The 19,657-nt window shown below is 38.6% G+C and overlaps 2 protein-coding genes across 9 annotated transcripts in view; one reads left to right on the top strand and one right to left on the bottom strand.

The window, feature by feature from the left end:
• Positions 1-2,174, bottom strand: part of LOC138938501 (irregular chiasm C-roughest protein) — a 124,245-nt gene extending 122,071 nt beyond the window's left edge. For all 4 annotated transcript variants that reach the window (XM_070305531.1, XM_070305534.1, XM_070305532.1 and 1 more), the window contains exon 1: positions 1,208-2,174. In XM_070305531.1, coding sequence (XP_070161632.1) covers positions 1,208-1,347 — 140 coding nt within the window. In that variant the 5' untranslated portion in view covers positions 1,348-2,174. The remainder of the gene's footprint in view (positions 1-1,207) is intronic.
• LOC138938506 (uncharacterized) overlaps positions 1-19,657 on the top strand; it is a 184,584-nt gene that overhangs the window by 113,858 nt on the left and 51,069 nt on the right. For 3 of the 5 annotated variants that reach the window (XR_011447715.1, XM_070305544.1, XM_070305541.1), the window contains exons 1-2: positions 2,486-2,581; positions 11,039-11,131. The gene's annotated coding sequence lies outside the window, so the exon portion shown is untranslated. Of the gene's footprint in view, positions 1-2,485; positions 2,582-8,989; positions 9,136-11,038; positions 11,132-19,657 lie in introns of those variants that run through there. The other 2 variants (XM_070305543.1, XR_011447716.1) reach the window with 2 other exon arrangements.

Raw genomic sequence — 19,657 nt, 5'->3', positions numbered from 1 at the left:
CGAAACTATATAAAATGTTTCGGAGAAATAAGGGCTCGTTTTGAACACGGAACGTGGCGCGCAAAAGATCCGCGCGGCGTCAACGAGTTTATACAATATTATGCCGCCTGCGTCTGATCTATTTGCCGAAATTCTCACGAGAAGCCTCGTGCGTCAGCTAAAATCGTATATATTCGCTACTAGTGCGGAATATTGATCTCGTGAATATTTTAAGGCGTCGAACGCGTACACACATACGCGCAAACACACGTTACGAACGCGGAAACCGATGTCACGATGGGATCCCCCATAGATTATTCCGCAGTGTGGCAAATGCGAGTGGCGTCGCACCCACATGTACAATGTATACGTTTTAGACTCGAAAGCGGGATCTGTGACTGCTTGCATTTCATCGTGGCGCGACAAAGATACTGAATTTATTCGCGAAAAAGTATAACCGAGCGCGCACAATTTTTCGTTGAATCGCGCAATATTTATCGATTGAAACGGTTACGTTGTATTTCATAACAGTCGCACGTGATAATTAGAAAAAACATTCTTCACGAGACCTCTTGTCAAAAAGAACGTACCTTTAATTATTTTCGATAGTTTATAAAAAGAATTTTTTTTCTTACCGTATAATGCAAATCCACACACACACACACACACACACACACACACATATATATATATATATATATATATATATATATATATTCATTTTTATAAAATAGAATGGACTCATCTTTTAACATATATTTATATATGTATAATAAATTTAGAAAAATATACTTTAAAAACATTATATACACACAAGTTTATAATAATAACAACGCAAAAAAAAAAAATATATATATATATATACATCCAGCATTTTTTAAACAAACGGTTTCATATGCGTATTTATATGTATATTTTTTACATGTGTATTTGTTTACATGTTTAATCGACGCGTCTCGAGCATTCGATATTTTAAGATTCATGACATGCGATAATATACACGCGCGCGAATAGATTTTATAATATAAAAATAAGTAAATTCTTTATTTATCAGTGATATATATTTTTTTTCGCGTCCAAAAAGAGGACGCGAAAATGGAACCAAGGTACTTTATTCTCACGCTTGATATTTCGTTATCATAAATCTGGCCGTTTAAACAGACGCTGATTAATGGAGCGATTAATTTCGTACAATCGTGATCGTTTTTCAAAACGTAAGGCATGTTACCTCGTTATCGTGCATCCGGCGGATTCCCTGGCATCCCCGATAGCATCGATCGTCGATCGACGCATCCTCCGCGCTGATTCCGGAGCGAAATCCGTATTGAGCGTACCGGAGTATCCGGCCATCGTAGCTCCGATTCCCATAGAGCTCTCAAAGCACTATACCGACATATCCCTCGTGGATAAATTCGCCAGGTAATCAAAGAGGGAGAACCACTGACGTGTGTACGTACGTATGTATGTATAATATCCCGCGCGCAAACAAACAAGCACCTCCCGCATCCACCCTTTATCCTTTAACGGCCGGAGAAACGTATGATCGGCGCGGGATCAACTGTCACACGTGTTACAACAGCGCTCACTCTCGGCGCTCGAGAAGGAAAGAGTACGGGTTCTCGCGCGCCGTCACTCGTTTCTCTTTCTTTAGGATCACTAGCCGGACGCAATCATTAAAGATGTATCCCCGATCCATCCGCGATACACGACAATACGCACATCACCGCCGCCGTCGCGCTCTTTTTTCGCACTCACACCAACATTACCGAACGCATCACTATAGTATGTCCACTTGACGCACGAGGCGATGGTATCGTCAGGACGAGATCGAAGCACCCACGGCCGCGAGTACTCTCGGCGGCGCGCGTCGCTCACCCCGCGGCATCACGACATGTATATCTACCCGAGCGAATGCGATCGGTCGTCTCGGGGATTGCGATAATTTGACGAGCGCGAGCGCGACGTACCTTCCGCGGCACGATTAGACTCTTCCGTGTAACTCGGATCGTGACCGAATTCACTCGAATCGAGAAAAGAGGGAGAGAGAGAGAGAGAGAGAGACAGAGAGAGAGACAGAGAGAGAAAAGGAACGCGCACGCTACTCGACGTCGCTGACGTTTCGTCGGGTAAGAATGGCTTGATGATGGGGATGAAACGGAGATCGGAACTCTCCCGTCGCGTTCTTCGCATCCGACCCGCACGGCAGACAGCACGATACTACCGACGGTTCCTATGCTCGCGTAATTCCATCCCCACTCCTCGCCGCCTGCCAGACTAACCCCACCATCGGCGCCGTTGCTACACGCGTCCCTTACCCCCTCTACGATAATGGGCACGCACCGAGAGCTATCCGGAGCGCGACACACGCTTACGTATCTGGTGGGGGCTACGGTCGCGTGGCGGCGGCCCGTCTCGGTGGGGATGCGAGAACGAGACGCGAAGTTAGCGGCGGTAGCGGTGACGGCGGCGGCTGACGACGCATGCGCACGGCCACGCGCCGTACGTCGCCGTCGCCGCCGCTGCCACCGCCATTACCGCTCTCGTCGTCGCTCGTCGTTCCAACGCGTAGATGCACCCGTAGAGGCCCTCGTGAAAATCTACGGTAAGTGCGTGCGTACAACGAAGGCCGCGAGAGAGTGCAGGGACCTCTCGGCGGCAATGCTGCTTTCCCGCTTTCTCCTGCCTCCGCGACGAGGAGATGGGCTTAAACGCAGCTACGTGACTTCTGTCCCCGGCCCTGAGGCGGGAGAGAGACAGAGAGGGCATTACGGGGCGAATTACACGGCGCATCGGAAAAGAATCCGTGCGACTTTCTCGGAATTTTACTGCGGGAAAGATTATGAGTTATCGTACGGTATAAAGTGTAATAATACCACCGTATACCGGCGAAATGCCATCGCGATATACGCGAGAATACGTACGCTATATACCAGGCGTCGATGGCAGTTTCCTGCACTCTTCTTTAACAGTTTTAACGCGAAAATTTATCATTATCTCTTTTTATATTTGCGACACAGCTATAAGCGCCACGATTGTTTACGCTTAAAAGACCACGTATTATTTTTTTAACAGCCTCGAATAAATATTTATCAACCGCACACGCATTTCCCTTGTTTAAATAAAGCGCTAGTAATTATAAATTAGACATTCGTGGTATTTAGCCGCGTCCATTGATGTTGTTACATTGTTGCGCAATTATTCGGAACGTTGTGATATTAAATTCGACGTTTAAACGATTAACATTCGTGGCATTCGACTCGAATGGAATTTCAATCTCGCTTCGCGCTCAAATACATATCGTGTTATAAATACGTCGAGTCGAGTCGCGCGAGAGAGCGATTTTCGAGAACTCGTCAAAGACGGGACGAGAGACGACGCATCTATTTACGGAGAGCGTCAGCTCATTTATCGCGCAGAAAATGCACACGTATGTGCATATATGCGCCAAGGAGATTGGCGGAGGTTGCAAAGGAATGAATGCAGAGAAAGAGATGGCGGTGCGAGCACGAATAATTACTTTTATCGTACAATAGCCACATATTTGTATATACATGATTTTTTTTTTTTTTTTTAATATTTTTCATATCTTCTCTATTGTTTAATAATTATACATATATATATATATATTTTTTTTTTTTTAAATAATTATAAATAAAATATAATTTCACAAGTTTAATGTTTTCAGAGATTGATTTATCTTTCTTCTCAATTACATTTATTCAAAATATATATAATTATTTATATATTTATATATATAAATAATTATACATATTTTGAATAAATGTAATTGAAAAGAAAAAGAAAAATTTTTTTTCGATTTCAATAAATCAATCTCTGAAAATATTAAATTTATATATATATATATATATATATATATATATATATATATACATGTATATAAAATATATATAAGTAATTATATATATTTTGAATAAATATAATAGAAAAAAAAAAAAAAAATTTCCGACTTCAATAAATCAATCTCTGAAAACGTTAAACTTCTTGTGAAATCATATCCAATCGCGTGTGAGAAATAAAATGAATTCTCGTCCACGATACGTTCGGTATCTCTTTCGAAAAAAAAAAAAAAAGAAAAAAATCAGAATCATTATATATTGCGGTTCGATTTCTATGGATTTATTGCATAGTTGACATGCATGTCATTCCGAAAAAAATATAGCTACATTTTACACGTACTTTTTCACGTAACACATCGCTCTTTTGTATTTCAATATATTTCTCTGCAATATGACAAAATGCATCGTCGATTTGATTTTTTTGGCGTTGAAAAAAGAAAGACAGAAACATTATACACGCAAATTTGCAATCAGCTTTTACGTTTAACTGTTAAGCGAAACCATCATTAACATTTGCGTTAAGAAGCAACGTTATTAAGGCAATTTAATCACGAGGATAATTCCGTGTAAATCTTTTAGACGTTTAATAAAAAATTTTGAGCACGAAGCGATATATATATATATATATATATAAACGTATACATATATATATATATATATATATATATATATACATATATATATATATATGTATACGTTTAAATTATTCATTAAGATATATCCATTCGACACCCCTTCGCGCACGATTGATCAAGATTTTATCGCATATCGACGATACACCATGTTATCTTGATAAGCGCGATATTCGTTGAAATACCGATCGGTTGATGAGATGTGTGTGTGTTTTTTTTTTTTTTTTTTTTTTTTTTTTTTTTTTTTTTTTTTTTTTGAGAAAATGTGGACGCTACATTATACGATATATGAATGAAAATTTAAACTTATTCGTCTCAAGTCACAAACCGCAAGTCGCATCATCGACGAGTCTATTCCGTCAGATGTGCCACGACTCGCGTCTGACGGAATTGACTAATAATTAATTTACTCGACTGAATAAATCACGCGCTGATTCTCACTTGAAACGTCACCGCGCGACGACGCGCATCAGTAGCCATGGAGAAAGAATTACGAAAGGAAATGCGCGTATACGACATGACGCTCCTTCCATCGGGAAACTTGGCTGGAGAATTTGGGATATGGGCCGTGTGTAGTCTCGCCCGCGAGAGAGGCATCTCATTCGACACCACAGACGGTAATAACGAGAGCGCCCGGCGGCGCGAGGCTACGTGCTTCCTCCGGAGAATATTAATCCGTAATGCTGAGCTCGGTCTGCTGAATCTTCCAGCTCCTCCTATATCAGATACGTAGAGGAAAGCAGGGAGCGCGAGGGCTTCGTTCCCCTTACGAAAATCGAAACCTTTACGGCTACGCGCAAATCTCACGGTCTGTTTCGAGATGATTCTATCATCAATTTTTTTTCGTCTACTTTATTTGGACAAAGATTTTTTTTTTTTTTTTTTTTTTTTTTTTTTTTTTTTTTTTTTTTTTTTTTAAATGATCATTGATGTTACACATTTCCTTCCCGAGAAATATGCGAAAATACGGAGATGAGAGTAAACGAAAAAAATGAAGGGAGAGAAAGCGTTATCTGCGTTATCCCGTAAACTATACGATGCATTTGACTGCCCTGACCGAACTCCCTTTGTTTGCTCGTTCGTTCGTTCAGATTATACGGATGCGCATTCATGTACCGGCATACGGAGCAGGTGCAGGACCGAAGAGAAGAGCGAGCGAACGACCGAACGAACGGATCCGGTTCAGGATAAACGCTACGCGAATCCCCTTTCTCGTTGGCTTGTTCGCATAATATGGAATTAGCTCGAGTCGGTCGTCGGAGTAGGAAAATTAAAATAGAGAGTCCGTTCTTTGTCTTATTTTTAATTTATTTTCGGAAGAAATTTCCAAATTGACGGGATCATCGATCCTTCTCTCAACTAAACAAATCAATAAATATAAGTTCTCTTATTGTAATGAACATTAAACATAATAATAATATAATTTAATGCTGACTTGTATAATAACATGCATAATAAACATCATATAATTATTATAATAATTATTCAATTATCTTGATATTTGTTTGAAAACAATTTATATATATATATAACAATTATTCTGTTTTACTATTTAGTGAAAATCGAGATACGATCCATCAAGGAACGCGACATAAGCGCGAGATAGCTTTTAAAACGCTGAGATAAAAAAGAAAAGTTCTATCCATCTTAAAAATGATCAAACCATGATTGTTTTAAAGTAGCAAACCAATGAATCGTGTGAAATTCTACGTAATTATCCGGAAGTAATGCTTCGTCGGGAAGCGGAACGCCTTCGCAGTCACTGTTAGCTTAATCGAAACGACTTGCCTTTTTAATTCGCGTAATATCTGCTCCGAGAACCACCCTCCTTCAAAGAAATTTGTATTAACCGGACGACAAGTTGTAGACACGGTGCGTGACACCTTCTTGAAAACTTATTTGCTTTTCTAGATATCAAAGGTTTCCGTTAATCTTTTTCCGTATTAAATTATACGTATAATTAAAGCGAAATGTGGTATTTTAATTTCAATCAATTTTTGATTTAGAGAGATATTTTGCTTTATCATCTTCTGACGTTTGGCTTTTTCATATATTTCAGCATCGAATAATAAATACGTATCACTTATTTTTTTTTTATCTATTTACTTTATTTGAATATTGATCTCAACCCATTAAAGATTAATCGAGAAAAAAAGGATCTCGCATCTTTTTTTCCGGAGAAAAAGTTTCATCCGAATTTCTCGTCTACTTCAATTTTCTTACAAAACATAATAAGCTCTATTATTCTGTTAATAGAACTTGGCCCATTTCGATATGAGTTTAATACAAAAATTACACTTTTGAAAAAAAAATTGATATAAGATTTGATAAAAAAAAAGTCGTTCATCCTTTTTTTTTTCCATGATATTTATACGAAATTCATTCACGAAAATATTATTAATTAATACAAGCGTGCGCAGACTAATCAGCAGAATACGAGGGTTGCGTGATACTTTTGACGTTAATCGCAAGATATGCGTATTTCATTATATGAGCCTCTCAGAAGCCAAATTGACCAGTTCTAGTTTTTGTAAATTTCTTAATTTTAGTACCAAAATACGTGATTAGTGTTCTCGTACTAAAATTAAGAAATTTACAAAAACAGGTTAATCAGTTTAGCTCGTGAAAGATTCGTGTAATGAGAGAGTAGCGTGAGAGATATGGTAAATTACGATTCGCTCGGTACTCGAAAATCATGGCCAAATACACGTGGTTGGATTTTACGCTTGCATTTTATGGGAACTTTATCTCGCATTATAATAAAAGTGAATAAATATACAAGTTGGAATGAAAGATAAATATTCGCGGACGGATATTGGAAAATATAGTGTAATTTGTCGACTTTTCACACGATATATAATTAATAAACAGTCGATATATCACGAGGCTTCCTCAAATCACTTAATTTGACAATTCGTGGTATTCCACGCTCTGAATTACATCGCGCGAAAATAAGCAAATTATATTTAATCGGGACGAAGACCAAACGTAATTCCAAACGTGATGACGATATTTTTGAAATCAAAGAAAGATTGTTATTGCCCATAAATATAAAACAATAATTTATAATTCTCATTTTTTATTATCTTGATTTTTGCTATGTGAAAAACGTAAACGAAATCCTTGCTTCGGTAAATAGTCGTTTCATTATACACGTTTACAAATTGTTAATCGTAAATCGTAATACTATATATATCATACGAAATTGTTATTTTTTGAAGGGGATAATACGATGAGCGCTTCGTATTATCGTTGCATTATTATTTATTAATCGTGTAGCAAAATTTAGACGCTTGTATATCGATGTGATCGATGGCATATTCCATGTAATTTATTTCATCGAAATCTCTTTCTATCGTGTTCCGAAATCTATTGACAAAATATCGGAATTATATATATTTTTGAATATTTATCTTTAATTTTAATATGTATATTCGTTTCATTACGCTTGCTATCTCTATTTTTATTCCAAATGACGATTTTAACATTCGTACAAATAATTCTGCGATTCGTATATATTATTAACAAGCGTAAATGGTTAGCGAATTAAACCTGAATGAAAAGAATTCAAAATCCGAAATACGTATTGTATTTGATTTTTGTGTCTCTCTCTCTCTCTCTCCAAACATATTTAAAAAAAAAATAATTATTGCCCGAAAATATCATAATAATATAATTTATAATTCTCTGTTAATTCGATTGATCGTATTATACTTTGAAACGCGATTATTTTATTATACAATTAACGATTATAATTATCAATTCATATAATTTATTAACTCTCGAATGATGAAAGACTTAGGTATTAAAGTGATCGTTCTTTATCAGAGTTTTATATTATTCATCGATTTTTAAACGTCATTTGCCATTTTCAGATTGAGAGCGTACAATAACGCAAATCAAATAAATGAAATGACGAAAAGTCGTAATTATATCAATCGTTAATTAAAAATTAATACGAAAGACTAGAATATTTTTTCCATAAATTTATTTTGCGGTAGATTTATTTTGCAACGACAGCGAATTAAATTCTCTATCGATACATTGAAATACAAGTGAAAATGTATCAATTACGTTAATTGATAATCGCTAATTATATTAATCTTGAAAAAACTATCGCGTTTGGCATTTTCTGATACTTCTCACGTAATCGTATTTAGAGAAATATTTCACTACGATATACGTAGCGACTCATATCGTTACCTCCCTGCTCAAGGTTACAGCGCGTCACGCGTGCGAGTGTAAATAATAGCACATTCCACAGCGGAACATCAATAACACACATCAATACGTACATAAAAATTTGGCACGCTATTGTTTATACACATACATAAGACTCGTCGTAGTCTCGTCATTCGAGCGCTAACTCTCGAGCAGGAAACAGCGCGATCTAATATATCGTGTATATATATAATAATGCCGCAATAAATGGCGCAATATTGAGGTGCCAAGTGGATTCTATTCCCATCGCAATATATGATAAAGTACGCGGGTAATTAATATGAGGAGTGTCGTGCGATCGTCTATATCTTGCTGATTAGTGCGCGCGTGATCATAATTAATTTCGCGACGTAAGTTTTCGTATGTGTATTATAAAGGATTATCGAAAGATAGAGGAAAGAGGAGGAGGCATTTAAGCGATGATGAAGTAACCGAATTGAGTGTGTGTGAGCAATTTATATTATATTATATTATTTTCTTTATACGTATATTTGTTCCTTTTTCCTATTTTGTTTGATTAATGAAATTTTATCTCTTTCTGTTGTTTTCTTTGAAAATAAAGTATTTGCCTATCTTGCACATATATATTCGCGGTTCAATCTCGCTGATATTCATTTACTTAATTCCGCAAACAGACATTTCGTCGCTCGTAACATAATGTAGCTCGATGGATTAATGTAAAATAATATAACGTTATTATGATAGGTCTCTATTTGCACGCGATCGCAAAAGAGTAAATATTGAAATTTGATTTCTTGTTTCATTAAAAATTGTGTTTAAAGCAGTCTTTTTTTTTAATTCGATTTATTATCGAAAAGACATTTGGTATCTCGTGCAGCTTTTTCGGATGTATGGTATGCGTTCCTGATGATCCATTTGTAACGACGGCTATATATCTGCTAGGAAACGCGTTTCGCATTCGCGTGTGTAATTGAAAATGAAAAGATGTATCATTTTCTTGATATGTCGTAGGGAAGATTATATATAACGTATCGATACGTATCAAAGATACTTTCGCAATAATTTTCTTGCTTATGTTTTATGATAACTCAAAATGTTGTTCTTTTACATTTTTCTTCTAAAAAAACCGAAAAACATGCGAGACATCAAACGAGATAATAGTATATGTGAGACAAGGAAACTTTTTTAAGGCGAATATTTGAATGTGGAAGTAAATTTCCCGGTTAAGACAAATACGTCGGGTTACATCCTTGGCGTCACTTTATTTAAAAGGAGAGCGGAACAAACAGCGAGTTGGTCAGAGGGCGACTTAGTCAGAAAGAGAGAGAGAGAGAGAGAGAAAGAGATTTTCGCCCGTTGTACGTCGGAGATAGCATCCCGACATATTTGCCTAGCAAAAGCTTCCGACTAAAGAGGGTAGGAGAGAGAGAGTCAAAAACAGAGTGGACATATTGCCACAGTGGCATTGCGCCAGTTCTCGTGTTTCTACCCAGTATCTGAGAACGTAAATTGAATCGTGTATTGGCCGACGATAAATTTAGAAGGCATCTCACGCACTATATTTTCATCCAAATCTCTCAATCGAATCTTTTATTATTTATTTAATTTTATCTCTACGGGAGAAAGAGAGAGAGAGAGAGAGATAGAAAGGGAATTGCCTGATTTATACATTTATTTACAATAGTTGAGAATAATGTTCGCGCGCGAATTATCGAGCAAATAGAAACGCAATGACAGCCATCTCGGCGACATAGATTGAGCGTACAATAGCATAGGAGAGAGAGAGAGAGAGAGAGAGAGATGTATTGCTCGATACAGATCCGAAATGCAGTGAACCAATGACACGTTCAACATAGCGTATTCATGAAATAATTTCCACCTCTTTGACCGAAATATTAGCAGTCGGATATTCAATGGCGTATGCTCATAATTCTATTTAGCGCGTTTCATTCAACGCGTATGCGTATCGGGGGAATAATAAAATTCACACATAGAAAATCAGGTCGCGGCTTAATCAAGCTTGGACCGAAAACATCGTCGAGCATACGGTTTTCGCGAAACGATCGTATTATACGCGGACTTTAAATCATTCTGTTTAATCATTCGTTTACAAGATGGACCAGTAATCGATACGATTCGTAATAACTTTTACATTATACATGGATACTTTTTTGCGGGTCGAATTCGTGACGCGTTCGAGAAGCGTTAATTAATATAAACAAGGTCAGTCACGATCGGGATGTGAAACGAGTATGAGAGCTATCCCGTGCTAATGAACGTTTTCAAATTATTTCATTACGTCATTTCTACGTCTGACAATATACCGTTCGTTTAAGTCTATCTTTAATTATGCCATCTCATCTCAATCTTCTTCTATTATGTCCATAGATGAAACATCTGACGGTAATTTGACAGCTTGGAAGGATGATGTACCAAGCGGCTAGTATCGACAGCAGTTATCGAGGCAGCGTTCCAGACGCGGTGAGTGTCTTATTCTTGCACGATTGTTATTCTTGTGTCGCATGGCCGGGAAAAAAGAAATGAGACACCGTAGGAAAAGAATTTATTTCGTAAAGAGAAAGAGTATAAATTTCATTCTTTTGTAATACGCGGATGATTACCAGGATTCTCCAAGTAGCTACGTCAGGGTGAGCGGCGCCGAGGGCGCGGCTTTTTAAGCTTTTCCGTTGACTCCCTTGATTTCTCTCGTTGCTCTCTTCTTTTTCTACGCCTCTTTTATTCCCGATCCCGGATCTTTTTTCTCATCTCCTCTTTATCGCCGCGCGTCCGCAGCGCGCTTTCAAAGAAATATCAATTTGTTGAATTATTACCTTCAAAAGCGACCAACCCCCGCATTTCAATATCCCGCGAAACGCATCTCTTTGATCGATTTCACGAGATATTTCGAATTAACCGTTCAAATATATTTTAAATAATTAAATATTAATATACAGAGTATTCGCATTTACAAAACCGTTGTTTCGCGCGTTTCAATTTTGCCCAGTAATGCTCTAAATCCTCCGCAACTGATATTATAATAATTACAGAATTGATTGTTTTCGCGCTCGTTGCGAAATTTTATCATCCTTATGAAACTGCGAGGAAGAAGTTGAAAACATTTTTATACGGACGAGTGAAACTGCAATGGCGAGGGGGGGGGGGGGGAACTGGATGACGAGATCGAGTTATAATCGATAAAAGCGCATAAAAATCCGCTCCGCTCGATCATTCCATTAGTTTTGACGTTATCGCGACGCGATCGATCTTGTGGAGGAGTTTTTTCGCGGCGTTTTTCAACTCGCGCGAATTAACAGCGGTACCGATTATACGATCCATTTACATCCCATAGATTTCCTCCTCCCTCCCTCCCCTCCCCTTTCCTCTCGACAATAATGACGGGCTGTTTCCGGACCGCGAGTCCATTTTCCGCAATTCCAAGTATACTTCGACCGTTGGCTCCGGAATATTATCATTCGACTACAGAGAGACTATTTCTCTCTCTCTCTCTCTTTCCCATTATTTATCCGCGTTACAACTACTCGAAGCTGTAGCCCCGTGCCATTAAAACTATGGAGGTCAATTTGTCCCCTCGCACCACTCGACATTGTATTAACACGCGTTCGGCTTTATAGTTGTTAGAATAAACGCTGTTCGAGATCTAATCTCTTCGTTCGCGCGTGTGATTACTGGCACGTCTGTCGTTAACCTTGCGTTACGTTAAGAAGCGAGGTGCGATGATGATTTCAAAACTCTTTCTTGCTCAAAGTTGCGATTACGTAATGGCTCGTCGAATAAAATTAACATCAAACACGACGAAATCTTGATTTATCCTCGGGATAAGATTATCGATAAAAATCTGTTTCGCTATACATAAACGATTTTATAAAAAAAAAAGATACATCAATATATGAGAGCAATATGTAACGTAACCCGAGGTAAAAAAAAAATGAAAAAAAAAATGAAAAAAAGACTAAGATGGCCGTTCCCTATCGCATTAACTCGAGTCGCTTTTATCGCGTCGCTCGTAACGACGCTTTTTACGACTAGTAGACAGGATTTGATCTTTATTAATTTCGTACAATAATGCGCTTTATACCCAAGCGTGCCGCAGGCTCGGAAGGTGGGATTGTAATAAAGGGAGAGGGGAACGGGGTGGGGTGGGGTGGGGTGGGGGTGGAGGGGTGGAAGAGTGGCGAAGCAGGGAGGTGGATGATAAAGGCTCTGCGAATGGAAAAGCCGAAGGCGGAAAGGAGGTGGAAAACGACCTAACTCGTTCCTCTCTGTGGTCCGTTTTAATTTTCCGCGCTTTGCCTCTGAAGCGTTCAACGCTTTACCAACGCTGCTCCGCTGCTGCCTTGCCCACTTTCTTGCCCCTCTCCCCTTCCCCTATCACCACGACGATATCAAAAGGCCCGTCCTCGTATATCCGCGAAGAGATCGAGCGCGCATCGATGCGTTCGATAACCGCGACGATAATATTGCGCGAGAGTTATAGGAAGCGCGTAGGCGTGTCGGAAATGTTTTTTTTTATTTTATTTTTTTTATTATTATTATTATTTTATCGCGATAATCAATCTGCGGATAATGACAAAAGAATAAAATTCGCTCGCGTCCGTTTGCAAAATTATATCTATACGAAACGATCGCGATACGTCAAACGACGGTAACGATAATTTTAATCTGCGATTTAACACGCTCGCGCGTGATTCATATGTAACCGTGTACTGCGTCATACTCGCGCTGAGATGATCATAAATCTTGAATTAAGCGTGTGACGGGTATTTGAATTTAATCTACCCGATATTGTTAAGATAACAACGTTCGCAATGATAATTCGAACTTTGTACGTTATGAATACGAATGCGATTCGAAAAGAGGATAAAAACATTGAAACGTGAATATACACTCTGGCAGCACTTTATCTCTTTCTCTCTCTCTCTCTCTCTCTAGTCGTGGAACTCTAGCGATGTATTTATACTTTGATGCACTCCGCGCCATTTGGTCGCGGGACCGTTTTTCGGGCTGTAAAGCAGAAAGACTCGAAAGCGTATCCGACGACTCGTTAGAGTGGGGTAAGGTAAGTCGTAGGGTCGCCCCGAGTGCTCATCGTACGATGTACGACGACGATCAATCAGAATTTTCCACGTTTTCACCGTCGGTGCACGGGGACGCATGTACGTACCTATGTACGTACGTTCCAATTCTGTGACTAAGGGGGGGTCGTTGAACCGTTTCCGCGGCGCTGCATCCAAAAATACATAGGAAATGGGGGAGAAGTTGCCCGTGCGCTTGGAAACGTAAACGGACGACAGCGGAGGGGGATAAAGGGGACAGACAGCGGTGCAAGATCACAAACGGAGAGGACATATGAGAGGAGAATGTAGAGGGAAACGCGCGCCAAGGGAGACGCGCTACTAAAGAGAAATAGAGACGACCGGAGAGGAAGAGAGGTGAAAGCGACGAACAAGGTGGAAAAGCGCATTCCGATGTCGGCGACGTGGCAAGGAGGCGGCGGGATAAGGGGACACGGAGTAAAATTTGGAAACTGGAGAGCGATGGAGAGAGAGAGAGAGAAAGAGGGAGACAGACAGAGAGACTGAAAGAGAAAGGAGACGCGCGGAGGAAGAAGCGCGATGCGCGAGAGAGCGCGGACTTCCCCTTTCCCGCCTCTCTCCCTCGGGTGACAGTGGACCGTAGTCAGCTGGCAGAGCGACAGTACGGATGAATATATGTAAATATATCGCGACGCGACTCCTCTCCGCGGAGTTAGAAATTACTCTCCTCTCTCATCTATTCTTTCCACGCGTTAATTATGGGTGCGTTGATACTTTTGGATTAAAAAAAGGAAAAAGAGAGAGAGAGCGGAGGGTGGGATGTAAGAATGGGGTTTAAAAGTTTCCAACGAAAAAGGAGGACCAATCGAAAACACGCGAATACTACTTCGCGTTCCGAGCTTACTTCACTTTCGTTTATATTGAATCCCGCCGGTTATCCCGTATAAGGCAAACGGATTAAGTTGGAGATTTTGCCGTTGAGAAGCGATGTTACTTTTTTGGTTTTTATCTCTAATTAGGATCCGAATCCCGCGAGTCGATGTTTCAACGGAACATTGTTTGTATGTACTTTTAATGTTTCCTTACTCTTTTTTTTTTCTCTCTCTGAAACGCAGAAATAATCTCCCGCGTATTAATTTGCGTGGAAATATTTGTAAACTCGTTATCCGGCGGCGGGTTCTAGTCTCTTTCAGAACGTACAATCAATTTTTCTCGTGCTGCCAGATACGTTGAATTACGCCGAGACACGGATGATGCTTTTATATTATAATAAAATGGTTTTTTTTTTTCCCCAAATCCGAGTTCAAGTTGTTGAAAATTTTGAGAAATAATCAAAATATCTGTCACTTTTCTCTACAATCTGATTATAGATTTATAAAAGTACCGAGTAAAATTGTTGTTCGAAAGCAATCTCAAGAGTGATTCTTTAAATCTTCTCACAAAAGAATCTGCGCACGCGAATTTTCTTTGAACTTATTGTCGAAGAGTTACTAAAGAACCGAGAAAGAATTAAATCATTTTAAAAATAAAAAAAAATTTGACAGCTCAACTTCGTCGATTACTTACTATCATCGTCATTTCTATATACTGCAAATGAAAAAATTAAATGTAGCGTAACGGAGATTTAATATGCAGAGAAAGAGAGAGGGAGAGAGAGAGAAGGATGAATCGTATACTCTGTAAATACATTGAGATCCCAAGAATGTTAATGCGTGTTGTGAAATGTGTATTGGGAGCGATCGGAGGAAAATTTATACCCAGTATGCCATCGTCGGGCGTAGCAATAACAACATTACGTATGAAAATGGAGTAATAGGAGACGAACGCGGGAGGGGTCGGTTATGTATTTGTCGCATCGGAGTGAACTTAAAGTCGATGCAAACTGACGCGACGATCGTGATGTTGGGACGGGGCGCGATGAGAAGCAGCCAATTGCATCGCAATTGCAGGATGCAACAATGCAATGTCCCTCTAACCGATTTCTTTCCTTTTCTCTTTTGAGGATTCGATTAAGGACTCCGAAATTAAATTTCGGAATAATTTGCTCGAAGAGAGTATTTCGTACTTGGAATTCTATTGTAGAAAAAAATTTTAAGAAATTTTAGAAAAATTTAAAAGTTGAATTAAAAAAAGAAGAGATAATAATATTTAAAAGATAAAGAGATGAAAGAATTATTTTTGAGAAAAATATTATACTGTAATGAAAAGTTTTAGCGTATCTGTCGACGCTGTCGATCTAGAAAAATTATATGACATTACATTACGATACACGATTTTTTTTCAGACTTTTTCTTATAAATATATCTTTCAAATAATAAGTGTGGAAAAGCCGAAATGTATCGCGTCGGAGATGAAATCATAGCGCGATATTCAAGAGTAGATGGAACTCCATTGATATCACAACCCAACTTTAGTCTACGAGATGTTTGAAAATTCGCGCTTACATATATCTTCGGCGTAGTCGTCGCGTAATTCTACAGCTCAAAGGGGAAAGAGACTGTGTAGACCGAGTCGAAACTTTGGTTCCCGCCGTTTCAACTTGGTCTCGGTGTCTCGAATGCACTTCGTCTCGCGATCTTCTATCTCTTCGACGGTAACATCTGATACAGTGATCGTCAACTTTTTCGATTATCGTACTTTCGAATTCACTTTGAATCGTCGACTCGGAAAGTCCTGGAAAATTCAAGGCTAGAAAGATCCTACGAAAAAAGAACCTACGTCTTTCCTATACTTTCCATTTACTATGGTAATTGCTTCACTCGTATACAGATTCATGCGAAAGGAAGAAGAAGTCTCGATTTTCATGACAATTACAAATTATAATAATTTAATTTAACTAATGTAATACTTATTCTCGAGTATAGTTTCTAGGATCGATTTTCTATTGTCGCTTTAGTTTTATACCGTTCATGTTCATCGTCAGACTGTTATCGTCGACAATCGTCGTGCAAAATAAATGCAAGCTGTTATTTCTTCCACGTAGACGGAATCGACCAACGATCGCTCTAATGCGGTCGGGCTATAATGTCGCCGTGAAATTAGATCGCTCGTAATAAATTAAATCGTAGCGCGAACGACGGAAAGCGCAAAATGGAGGACGGAGGCGGAAAACGACGGAGAAACGCGCGCGACTCTCCGGTAAAGTTCTTAACTGCGGCTCTGCGTAACTAAGTTGCCACCGGTCTCGTTTGGAACTTAACCGATGAATAACTGCAAAATAATCAGCTTAGATATTCATGCTCCGCGTTTGCCGTCTCTATAGTTTGTTTCTCGATACCGCCGAAATCTGATTATTTCTCTTTTTTCCATTGGCCACCTTTTCGAGATATGACAGAGATATATTCCTTCCTTTATCTGTATATAATCTATTTTAATCTTTAAATGGATGCATCTCGAAAAGTATGATCGGATTGAAAGAAGTATATGGGAATTAAAGAAGAGGTAATTTCGAAGAGGAATATTTATGATCTATAGTGCGTTTCGTTATAAATTATTACGCAAGGAATAACAATAAGGATAATTGTTGGAAAATTAAATTAGAAAATTTTAAAAGAAAAAAAAAAATCTCTCAATTTTTTCAAAATAAATTTTACACGCAACGCGCAGTGTTTAATAATTCATCTTCCTCGATAATTCGAGTTGAAAAGATCACGCAAGATTTCGATTTAGAAATTACGACGTTTCAATTACGCTCTAGCCTTACGTGTCGCGTAAAATATACAAAAGTCTCTCGCGATTTCATATCTACCGTGCTATTTTCAACTTTAAATACCCCGTTTCGTTTCATCCGTCTCCAGCACAACTCGCTCGATTTGCCGTATAGTTGGAAGCAGAAGATTGCAGAGTTGGAAGCCTCGTTTCCAGCGGGCTACAACAAAGGATCTTGCTCGAATGTTAGGTATACGCCTTCGCTCTTGTTGATAATTACGATATCATCTGACGTGTACAAATCATTTCGGGTTCCCGTTAAACTCTGTCACTTTAACACCGTATAATTCATCAAGAGGATATATACCGTGTATTACGTAATTACGTGCGCCTGAGGAGCGGTAGGATACGGGAGACGCGATACGAAATTGTAATAATCCATATGCGTGAAATGCATATGCGGGGATAATTTACATTTTATCGGCCGATTAAAAGTCTCCTTCTTCGCTCGCTCGCGATTTAGTAGATACGTTTACAGCCGAGCGAACCTTAACAACATCGAACAGAGCGAGTTCACCGTTTGCTTAGATTCCTCCAGGTTTTTGTGCCTCTCGACTTCCTAGGCGGAGTCATTGACTGTGTACCGCCATATTTAATATCGCCGCAGGAGCATACGGACAGGTCTTCTGTCAGTGGCTCTCACGTTTTCTTCGATATTTCTTCCGCGTTTTTTTCTTTTGTAAAAATCTCTTTCTTAATGCTTATTCTTAATTCATTTCAAGTGACTTGTAATTAATAAAAAAAAAATTTCTATATTTAATTTTTTTTTTTTTTTTTTTCAAGTATTAATTAAGCGAAAGAATCTCAATTAATTAAATATCTTGAACTTTGCAAATTACCTGGAAGAATCTATTTTTGGGTAGAATATAAATGTTAATTCGTAATTTCTTTCTCACATATCAGAATTAATATAATATTTAATATATTCAAAAACGATCGGATTTGATCGAATTAAATGATAATTATAGTTGTATCGTCACCATTACTGGCGCGATTGCTTATACCGTAAAAGATATTACAGTTAATATTACTCCGTTTGGTTCGCGCGTTCATTAAATATCCGCTATTGATTCGTCTTTGCGAAAAAATGCAGAAAGTGATAAAATCTACGCGAAGTAAGTAGGGCGGTCGGTGGCGCGATTTATCGTGCATCAAAACCGATTAGTTATCGTAATCCGTTTCGTTTCTCCGTCTGAGATCACGGCGGTATCGCTGATGCAGCTGGATCGTTTATCACGCGAGGAGGAACGGTCGGAGCGGATCAGTGGTTCTCATTCGTGCGATTGTTCATGATCTCCCGGGTTCGTCACGGAAAACAGGACTTCGCGTCCGGTCGAGGTTGATCGTTTATCAAAGGACGGTCCGATGGCGGAAGCGTTTGCGGGACTTTTCTTGAGAGAGAGAGAAAGAGAGAGAGAGCGATTTATCGTAAAACCTCGCCGACTTCTCAGACTTGTAGAGAAGGAAATGGCGAACATGTTGCGTATATATCGTAAATAATTACAGTTCTCTCCGTAATAATGGTCGTGAGTCATCTTCGTTAATGAGAATCGCGTCTCCCCATTTGGAAAGGACGATTCGCGGAATGAAGCCAAGTTCGGCGTGAACGGCGTAGATTTATTCGCGTACGCGAGGTTTAATCAACAAATGGATGTTACTCGTGTCATGCGACACGCCATTGGATGGTTTGAGGAATTGAATTTTTGCAACCACGACGCGCGAGATGAAAGTTTTGCGCATTCTATTAAGTTGTATTTAACGGATTAAAATTCTCTCGCGGTCATTATCGCGATCTTCTTTCGAAGTAAAAGTATCTTGTCCCCTTCTTCTCGGTCTCGAATAATAAATAAATATTGTCGAATAAGTGTATCGGATTTGGAAACTAGGATTAAAGCTTGATGCGTTTGATACGTTCGATCATATATCGATTAGAAAAGGTTTCAAAAATACTCGAATTCTTTGAATATAGATTATGTATAGAAAGTATATTTTAAATTATAGATTTATTTTTGGAAGCATTTTTGGCTTAAATGTAAACTATTTTTCTTACCTTTACCGTTAAAACTGCAGATATAAAAAAGTCTTATTTATTCTTTTTGTTGTGTAATTCGATATACCGAAGCACGCGATTTAAAAAGAACGCAGCTACTTGCATATTTATATTATTTAACCTATGTAAAAAATATATAATTGATGATTGAGTTTACGATGTATGTATTTCCGACTAATCTTAAATATACAAAAC

This window comes from Polyergus mexicanus, unplaced genomic scaffold (genome assembly GCF_030449975.1).
Source record: "Polyergus mexicanus isolate NDT 795.1 unplaced genomic scaffold, iyPolMexi1.0 SCAF_13, whole genome shotgun sequence".
NCBI lineage: Eukaryota > Metazoa > Arthropoda > Insecta > Hymenoptera > Formicidae > Polyergus > Polyergus mexicanus.
This window is presented reverse-complemented; position numbering and strand designations above follow the sequence as displayed.